This window comes from Sinocyclocheilus rhinocerous, unplaced genomic scaffold (genome assembly GCF_001515625.1).
Source record: "Sinocyclocheilus rhinocerous isolate Xijiao unplaced genomic scaffold, SAMN03320098_v1.1 scaffold278, whole genome shotgun sequence".
Lineage (NCBI taxonomy): Eukaryota > Metazoa > Chordata > Actinopteri > Cypriniformes > Cyprinidae > Sinocyclocheilus > Sinocyclocheilus rhinocerous.
In genome coordinates, this window is record NW_015664178.1 from 148,140 (window position 1) to 158,587 (window position 10,448).

Sequence of the window (10,448 nt, forward strand, 5' to 3'; positions counted from 1 at the left end):
CAGTTAAAGTCATATGTTTTGCATAATGCTTAACTCAATACAACCACTTCAAGAAATATTGTACCATATTCTGTTTATTTTTTAAATAAAATAATTCACTTTACTTTATTGCAATAAATAGACTGTCAGTAAATTAGATCATTTTAAAAATAAAGAAAAATGTAATTTAAAAAATAATTACATTCTCTCTAGAGTTCTTGAAAGAGACCTCAATAATTGAATATGGCTTTACAGAAACAATACATTTTATTTTATATTATTAATATCAGTTTTAAATATGATGGTTTCATTATAAATTTGGTGATTATCTCTAACTTAAATTATATTGACCATTTAATTCTAACCATGTCATGTCAGCAAATGAAAAAATCAGCCAGATATTTATTATCATGTCAATTATTGTGCCTTTAGCCCCTGCAATTGGGTGCTTTTTCCCCAAATACTGTACTTTTACACATTCTTCAGTTATAAATCATTAACCAGACCTTTGTCCCCAAATATATTTGGCAACTTTATTCTCATTTGCAACAGTTTCAACAATTCTCATTTTAACATTTTATAAAACATCAAATATTAGATCACCTCTTCAACGTTGCTGTCAGACCAGCCAAATTTTCTAGGTGCATAGTGAACCACGGATGTTTAGAAGTGCTGCGGACAGTTTTTGTGCCATCTAGTGGTTCAGAAGACAAACTTGTGAGTCTATAACATGAAGGTGGAAAGCCTGAAATTTGGCCGTCCATGATGCTATCTGCTGAACTTTTCATGTGTAGGTCAAAGCATCATATTAAGCTTGTGTTGAGAGAAGCATTGAAGCCCTGATGGAAGTCTGAAAGAGCCTTAAAGCAGATCTAAGTTTTGGTAAACGCTCTCCAGTCCACTCAGTGGCAAAAGATCTGCAATACTGGGGCGCTTTCACCGCAAGCAAACATTCAGACCTTTGAAGGGTCTGTCGGCTTTCATCTGCGGCCGTCTTTTTCTCTGCTTCACAAACACCCACACATTTGTCATCTCGGCTTCATAAACGATTCCTATTTTTCGCTCTGCTCTCTAAAACGCCTCCGTTCAAGGCATCATTTATAACTGTGTGCCTTTCAGGGTGATGGTTTAAATTTTAGGTTGTTTCTGTCTCAGTTTGCTGCTTGTCTCGCCTTTTTTTTTCTCTCCTCAAACTCCTTATCTTTTTCATCATTTTCAGTCTGTGATCTCTAGGCTCTGCTACTAACTAGTTAACAGCTAAAGTGGGTTGACTCAGGAAATTGACCAGTTCTACCCCTCCCTTAGAGAAATCACGCATTGCTAGTTCTCTGTGCAGTATAAACTGTATTGGCGTGTATCTCCTGCTTAATGGCTTCATGATGTGCGTTTCAGGGGACATCAGGACCAGACCCGACTACTGTGTACGTGGACATGAGAGCTCTCCGACACGACAGGTGAGAGATTTAACAATAGACTTCACTGAGGAATCGAAGTGGAGAAATCTGCAAAATAATGATAATGGAAATGAGTCCAGTGAGCTGTGATTGGAGTACTGGTCGTCAATAGAGGTTTTCCATTGAACACTGTTGCTGCTGATATTCAGAGAGTAGAGTGAATTATGTCTGATAAAATGTTGCTATAAATGATATATTTTTTCATATAATAGCAAATTAGGTGTACTTTTTTTCTTTATATTGTGGTGTTACATAATGTAAAGCTGCCAGACTTAGCATACATTTCTTATTAATGATCTTATCTTTTGGTTTGTGTGCATTAAGCAAATAAAGAAAATAATCAAATTAGAGGAAGTACCTTTCATTGTAAAGTATTTAATTCACCAAATTTCCCAAAAATTGGAATGACCACATAATTATTGAAGTATAAACAATTTAGTTGTTGAAATTCCAGTAATATATATTTATCTGTTGAATTCATTTATATTTATTTTGTGGAATTAATTCATTTCAGCTTATTTGTTGAATTTCCATCAAATATACTTTGTGATATGTTAAAAATTTCAAACATTGTCAAAAATATTAAGTGTGATATTATAAAGGTAACATGTTTTTACTAAATTAAATAATTGGCTTTTATATTGTCATTGTACTGAAGTAATTAAAATATTATCCTTAGAATATTTACTTTAGGTTGACAACATATCTTCTTAAACCCTAACCTTAATTAATGTTGTGTAAAACTTTCAAGTAAAAACTTTTTTTAATTTTTACTTTTCAAAACTGTTTGTCAGTAGAATAAAATATCCAGAAATAGTCAGGATTTCTGACCTGTGGTTGTAATAATATGAAATTCGGTAAATGTGTTACATTATTTAATATCTTAAGTTAATCTGTTAATTAAATAGATATTAGATAAGGCCTTTTAAAAAAATCTTTTAAACATTGTAAAAATGTTTTAATCAATTCTCACAATAATAATAAAATAAAATCTCAAAATAATACATTTTTCAAAGTTTTTCAAAAGACAGTAGTTAAAAAAAAATGAAAATGTTGTTGTGTGCTTGCTGTATATCTGCACATTTGTTTGCACTATATGCATATGCATTTTTCTTTAGTGTTAATTTAGTCTTGCTCACTCTGAAATATAATTTTATTTATTCAGGAGTGTCGGAATGTGTTTTTGAAAATGTCATTAGTCGTGTTTACGCTTGTGTTTATGAGCTGATAATTGAAAATTTGTCAGGAAAGCAACAGTCTGTTTGTTTTTTCCTCAGAGTGCGGCTGGTCGAGCGAGGCTCCCCACACAGTCTCCCTCTCATGGAGTCTGGAAAGGTACCTGCAGGGCGCTTTACAACTCCATCTGGCTGTGTGTTTTGAAATGATTAAATGACTGAATCTCAATTTCATCCTCTACCAGATTTTACCCGGAGTTCGAATCATCATCGCCAATCCTGAAACGAAGGGTCCGCTGGGAGACTCCCATCTAGGGGAGGTGAGTTCGTATTGCAGGATAAAGATCAAATCAAAATCATCTGTGGCTCTTTACGACTTTATGTGTTTCTGGTCTGTTTTGTGTCTCTAGATCTGGGTTCACTGTGCCCATAATGGCAGCGGTTACTTCACGGTGTATGGCGATGAGGCCCTGCAGTCTGATCACTTCAACTCACACTTGAGCTTCGGAGACACGCAGACCGTATGGGCACGTACCGGCTACCTGGGCTTCCTCCGCAGGACCGAACTCACAGATGCAAGTGGAGGTGATCATTCATCTTTGGTCTTGTTTATTTGGTTTTTAGCTGGTTCTAGTTTAATTTGTAGTCGAAGAATGATACTAACATCCTCTGTGTTTCCAGAGCGGCACGACGCTCTGTATGTAGTGGGTGCTCTGGATGAAGCCATGGAGCTGAGAGGAATGAGGTATCACCCCATCGACATAGAGACCTCTGTGATACGCACCCACAAGAGCATCATGGAATGGTACGACAAATGGAAATGGAATGGTCATTTCCAATCTGAGTATCTTTTTTGTTTCATTTTTTTAGGGATGTGTTGATATTAAAATTTGGCCATTTATTTATTTATTTAAAGATTAACATGTTTATACTATTATGTATAAATGGAATTAAAACACTTAAAACTAAACTGAACAGATTTATACTATTTTATCTAAATAAATTAAAACAAAACATATAAAAATAAGATATATCAAATTGATTATTTGTTTTAATTTGTTTATTAAAATGTATAGTATCTATACTATTTTCTCTAAATAAATTCTGTAAAAAAATCTATTAAAACTAAAAACAGTCAAATTGATTTATTTTTATATTAAAATGTATACTAGTTATACTATTTTGTCTAAATGAAAAATAAAACAAAACTAAATTCTAATTAATTGATTTTTGAAATGTGTACTGTTTATACTATTTTGTCTAAATAAATGAAACTTAAGACTAAAGTGAAATTAATTTATGTACTTATTTTGATATTAAAATGTATACTATTTACACCATTATTTCTAAATAAATTAAATACTCATTTTCATTTTAAATTCTACTTGGCCATCATAATATTACGATTTACAGTATTAAAAATGTATATACATTTTTTAGATTGTTAAAGATTAAGACATTAAATGTATTATGTTTTTTTAAAATAAAATTTAAAACATAAAACTTAATTTTTGTTCTTATCAGTTGCCACCATCAAGAGCATCACAAGGCATTTTATCAGTGAAATCTCAATCAGCAGTTGTATTTTAAACATCGCTTATGTTCTGATTGGTTAAGATATATTTTGTCATCTCAAATCAGCAGTTGTCACTGAAAATAAATGACTTCCTGTAACTTTGTCGCTACTAATCACTGTCAGTGTGAACGGTCCTTTAGAAAAGACGTGTTTTAAATGAACTGATCTGTTTGTTTCAGTGCGGTGTTTCCCTGGACCAACCTGCTGGTGGTGGTCGTGGAGCTGGAAGGTTCAGAACAGGAAGCTTTGGACCTGGTTCCTTTAGTCACCAACGCAGTCCTGGAGGAGCACTACCTGATCGTAGGCGTGGTGGTGGTGGTGGACATTGGTGTCATTCCCATAAACTCTCGTGGAGAGAAACAGAGGATGCACCTGCGAGATGGCTTTCTAGCTGATCAGCTGGACCCCATTTATGTGGCATATAACATGTAGCATGAGTGTACGCGTGGATGCTGTCGCGTGGATGTTTGCGTGCGTGTGTTTTGCCGACTGCACATGACCGTTTGGGTGATCTTCCGTGAATGGACACTTACTGGGAGAAACTTTGAGAAGTGATAACAAAGCCAAACAGAAAAATAGATTGGCAGAAGGATTCGGTCTCCTGAAGGGAAGAAGAATCGCCTCTGCTTCTGCTTGTGTGCGCGTCGCTTTGTTTTCACGCGAGGTGTTGCGACATCGTTCATTTTTATTCCGCCCTACGTGAGCGAAGGCTATTTTTAAGTATCTGCATACTGTGGCGAAATGTGCATTTTAAGTTTCCCGACGATTCGGAGTAACTTGTTGAAAGTAGACGTGCTATCAGACACTCTGGACGCCATTTCTGTCCATTCATTTTAAAAAAGGTACAACGCCAACTTGTTACATTTGTACATACGTTGCAGCCGTCCTTCAATAACTTGCCGGTTTAGTTTTTCAACCTTTGTAAATGTTCTCAAACAGCAGGAAGCAAAAACGAAAAAAAAAACGTCCCCTGCTTTTTCGATTCCTCCATGTTTAATATCATTGTACAAAGCTGAAGGTGAACACAAAGTCGGTTGATATTGTGTAATTATGTACAGATAATAGTTCTTATTTATTTTGCTCTTTTTAGAATTGGTGAGCGAAGACATTTGGAAATGTTTTCCTCATTAAATAATAATATTGCTGATATAAAACATTGTATCATCTTGAGTGAGTAGTATCACATCAAGTCTATGTAAAAATATAAATATACATAAATATATATGAAAAAGAAATATATATATAAAATAAGATCTACGAATCACCAATGATACATTTCTTATGCAGTACTTCCCACTTGCATGGTGTCTGTTGTAGAGAGAATCAACTGACCGATAGAACGGTTAATAATAGGAACTCATAGGACTTTCAAGACGATGTCAAACATGCAGAACAAATGCTTCGGTTTTTCTAATTGAAACTAAATCGCTACGCCCTTTCCGAGAGAAAACGAACCCTAAAAATGTGCCTGGAATTTTGTTTACATTTGCTTTTATGACTCAAATCTGCACCGCAATTTGTTACATTGTGTTTTTATTTGCTTGGATTGATTTTTTCTACTTGTTTTGTATCGTTTTTCTGTGATTGCATCATTATTTATTGACACAGGCTTTTTACACAAGTGCGTTTTTGTTTACTGCTCAAACATCACAGATACCATTCGTAAGCGTTCGAATTATAATTTAACGGACTAACACAGATTTTGGTATTTTCATAAAATAACATTTACGTTAGTGCCTCAGTTTACTTTCAACCCCGATCAGCTCACGTGAAACGGATTAAGCTCTTGTTTTTAATCGGCTTATGTGGGGAAATACATGCTAAATAAATGCCGGCATATTGTTGGCACAAGCAATATGAGCAAAGCATGAATATAATAATGGCTATAATAATGCAAACAATAGTGAAGAGAGAAAAAGAAGCGTGCCATTATTCTTCATTGTACCAGCTGCATTTCGAAGGGACGTGTTTTCTGAACTCCTTTTCATAGCACTGGCAGTCCATTAAATCGCCATGACAAAACAGAGTATTCAGGATTTTATTCTTTTCTTTTCCACATCCTGCCTCAGCGATTGATATAATACGGCAGGCGTCAAGACAATAATTGTGGAGATCTACTGCAGTCAGATATCAGCACCCTCTGGCCTCATTGAGGTCTGTCTTTATTTAACGCAACCTTTTATTTTATTTTGGAATCGGTGTCTTTGACGTCAATACCGTGTAAGGGAACGGAGTTTACCCTTATTCAGAAAGTAACGATGCAATGTTCTCTTTTTTTGTCTGTTTGTTTTTTTAAAAATGAAGGAAAGAAGTCTTAACCTGTTCGGAAGCTTTAGTGTTGTCATTCCCATACAAGCAGAAATGTTTCCCCATTTTGAAAAGAAAAAAATGTGCACATAACTTTCAACCTGTGAAGTTATTTCCCTTTTTTTTGTTGGAAATCTGGACTTGCGTGAGAGAGTCTGCATGGTGTATGTAAATATTGTTGGTTAGAGAAAAAAAGACAAAAAAACTAAATTTATTTTGTATGGTGCAGGTGTGTTTGAAATTCTGTTTTGTACACGATTAAAAGTATTAAATTACACTTTTATAGAAGCCTGCTTTGGCCTACATTCACAAAATATGGTGCAATAAAGTGCTTTGATTGGTAAATTTGTCTTTTTAAATTTGCGATTATAAAAAAGACGCAAAACTATCAACGGTTGATATGTTTTATTTATACATAGTACTGTTACATAATGTAATGCAAGAAAGGGGAGAACGTTTACACCACATTTTAATTCGTATGCACATGAAAGACAGGTGTTTGTATAGCAGACTTCTCGCTGGGTGTCAGAAATACTCAGTAGTCATTACTCTGTCCGCATAAATATAAGTTAAAAAATTTTTTTAAAAAAAGGGTTACTTGCAATTACAAAGTGGTGTCAAATTACCCTAGAAAACCAAAATGGAGACATACTGCATCACCGATGACACGCAAGAACGTAGACTAACGTAGAGCCCAAAATAAGGTACACACAACCTGGTTTCATGCACACTGAAATGGAACATATTACCGTTATATCACAAATATTTTTTTTTCCTTTACAGATTGACTTTATCAAATACAGTTAATGCGTTCATGAAATGTACATATGCTAACGTGCAAACGTCATCAGTCACGGTTAGCTACAAACAGTTATTTACATGTAGTGCAACAGTGAGGTTGGGAAGGGAGCAAGAGAGAGAGAGAAAGAGAAATAGTGCAGGACAGAAAACTGAATGTATCAGACATGATTTAAGACGCATCCAGAACTTCAGAGAGAAACAGAATACAGGTTCACGCAGATATGAATCTGTGCAAAAACAGAGAAGGACCTCACGTTCCCCTACATCCTTCAGCTGATTGGTCAAAACAGTCAAAACTCTCTAAAGATAGATCTTTCTGAGAAATGTATTGCAATAAAGGAATAATAATTCACTTAAAAATTCTAATTTTGTCATTCACTCACCCTCGTGTCGTTCCAAACCTGTTTGACTGATGTTCTTGCAAAAAACACAAAAGGAGACGTTTAGCTGAGTGTCCAAGCTGCTCATTTCTGTACAATGAAAGTGGATGGGGACCAAGTACAGCCATTTACTTTCATTGAGCAGCATTTCAGAAAGCCATACAGGTTTTAACAATTTGAGGGTATGATGGCAGAATTGTAAGTTTTATGTAAACTATCCTTTTAACTTCTCTCTTAGGACAAAAAGTGCCACGAAAGGTCATTCTTAATGAAAAAACCCTCTAGCTATAATTTCTGATTGTTTAATTTACACTGATCTCTGTACAATCTTAAAAGTCTGATTAAATTTCACTATTTAATGGGATCTTGACATGATGAAATCATCAGGGGTTTTTTTTCTGTTTGGGAGCACTGGTAATAGTTCATATGAACGAATTTGCCCACACTAACAAACCTCTCTAAAGATCCAACTCCGCAAAGATTTAGTACATTTAAGCTACAGAAATGGACCCCAAAATCAGCACATAATTTAGTTTTTCCGTAAAAAATTAAAAGGCCTATTTAAAAGTGTAACCATGAAATGTGCATATTCATTAAAGGAAGATTGTATCATTCAGACAGACATGACCTGCCATCTTTAAACCCTGTTCCCCAAAAAAATTACACATCACAACCACTGATAAAAACCAACCGTCAAGTTTAAAAGCACCAACTTCACTCAGTGCAGGAGGCTGAGGTGATTCGCTTTTATAAAAAAAGTAAAATATCTACATAGCTTCAGATTAAGTTGTGTTTAAAAAGATTACTAGTACTTCACATTTCAGCTAGTCTGTATGCAAGCAAGGCTGATTTCCGTCATACAGCAAATAAAAGGGTAAAAACAAAAAGGAATACGCAAATGAGATGCCATTAAAATCCAAACATACAGCCATCTTGACGAGGATCGAGAAATTCCACGCTGGCTGCCCTGTTAGCGTTCACCGCAACTCAGTCAAATGTTCTGGTAAAGGTGTCCTACGAGCTGGGGTTTAAAATGCTGGCTAAAAATCAAGAATCCATGGGCAGGGGGAGGGTGGTGAGTGCTAAAATCTATCCAAAAGCGTTGCTCGTGGATGGGTGGAGTCGAGAGGAGGGGCGTGGCCAGCTGCAGCTCATCTCTTCCGGCGGCAGGTACGTTTGTGATCGGCGTGCCAATGCTCCTGCTGGCATTTGATGGAGCAGTACGACGTGTTCCAGCAGCAGTGGTACATCGCCTCTTCTTCACAGTTGTAACACTGAAAGATAGAATAAAGAGAACAATGAGAAGCTTAAAGACTTGCACACAAGAGTTTTGTACAGTAAAATATCTTCCTGAATCAACATTCTTATTGGTGCATTTCCTATTGAAACAGGATGTTTGGGAGAGACATAATGAAAGGGCTCTTCCCCTTTAAAAAAGAAAGAGAAAAAATACAATCTGCTTGTCTGTTGAATAGGACTTTCTTATTCTAGACAGCATTTGATTGGACAAAAATCTGTGAAGTGCGGAATGAGTCATCAATATCTTTGGTTTGTTTTTCCAGTAGAAAGACTAAATTTTAAGTGTGTTTATCTGCTAAAAGTGAGTTTTTGTCAACGTTTAGGAGCACACTAGCATAGAGATTAACCTCAAAGCTAACATATGTGGACTAAAAGCCACAAAACTCTTATTTTGAGAGGTTATGTTTAGAACTGGGGGTGGTTGATATGACCTAAATCTTGTCACAAGAGGAGTCATTTCACAATAACAATACTATATTTATTTTTGCTAGAAATAAGGTTACAATATATGAAATGTAACAATTTGATAGCAGTTAAATACAACACTTTAAAAAAAAAATGTCACTATGAGTTAAATAGTGGTGAGTGTTTGATTAACGTTTATAACAGACAGAAGCAGGAAGTTCACTTTTTACGTTCAACTGCTCACGTTCACAGTTTAAACAGTTTAAACACAATAAGCAGCGAGAGAGGCAGTCGCGCGCTTTGACAGGCGGCGCACACGCACAGAACGCAGTTTCTGTCCGCGTGCGAGTGAATGCAGTTCTTTCTCGGGACATAATGCGTTTTTATCAACTAGTTTTAATATCAAGCTCGTCCCGCTCTTCATTTTCTCACTTATCCATGTTTGCTCTAAGGAGTCATCTAACGCGTATTCGCTGCGGGACTGTTTTTACATAAAGCGATTCAAACATTATAGCGATAACACGACGATACCACATGCTGGACAAAATCATAGTTACCTACAGTGTTGGGGAAAGTTACTTTTAAAAGTAATGCATTACAATATTGTGTTACTCCATAAAAAAGTAACTAATTACGGTACTTAGTTACTTTTTATGGAAAGTAATGCGTTACGTTACTTTCGCGTTACTTTTTAAATATGAGCAGGGCTTGATTGTTTTTAATATAAGAAGTTCTATTTATAGCAAATGTAAAAGCCCTTTCACACCAAAAAGTGTAATGAATAAACCTCAGGCTGAAGGAAAAGTAAATTCACGTCTGTACAGTAGAACGCAGAAGAAACACTCTTCAGCAATAAAAAAACAAAGCACAGGGACTACAGTAACATGTTCACACAAGCACACACAACGCCTCTGTACCTCCGATTTCTCCCAGTATGGGGACAGGAGACTTGTCAGTCAATAAATGGGAAAACAAAGTAACTGGCATTACTTTTTCGAAAAAGTAACTCAGATATTTTCTTGTAAATTAAAAAAAGTAATGCGTTACTTTGCTAGTTACTTGAAAAAGTAAT

At 35.5% G+C, this 10,448-nt stretch overlaps 2 protein-coding genes across 5 annotated transcripts in view; one reads left to right on the forward strand and one right to left on the reverse strand.

Annotated features, from left to right (window-relative positions):
* Positions 1–7,068, forward strand: part of dip2ca (disco-interacting protein 2 homolog Ca) — a 146,738-nt gene extending 139,670 nt beyond the window's left edge. Inside the window, 6 exon segments of the mRNA XM_016540291.1 lie at positions 1,372–1,433; positions 2,711–2,768; positions 2,854–2,928; positions 3,019–3,193; positions 3,290–3,413; positions 4,364–7,068. Coding sequence (XP_016395777.1) covers positions 1,372–1,433; positions 2,711–2,768; positions 2,854–2,928; positions 3,019–3,193; positions 3,290–3,413; positions 4,364–4,616 — 747 coding nt within the window. The 3' untranslated portion in view covers positions 4,617–7,068.
* The window catches only part of LOC107729650 (zinc finger MYND domain-containing protein 11-like), a 19,927-nt gene continuing 16,422 nt past the window's right edge, over positions 6,944–10,448 (reverse strand). For all 4 annotated transcript variants that reach the window (XM_016540288.1, XM_016540287.1, XM_016540290.1 and 1 more), the window contains one exon: positions 6,944–8,946. In XM_016540288.1, the coding sequence (XP_016395774.1) occupies positions 8,824–8,946 (123 nt within the window). In that variant the 3' untranslated portion in view covers positions 6,944–8,823. The remainder of the gene's footprint in view (positions 8,947–10,448) is intronic.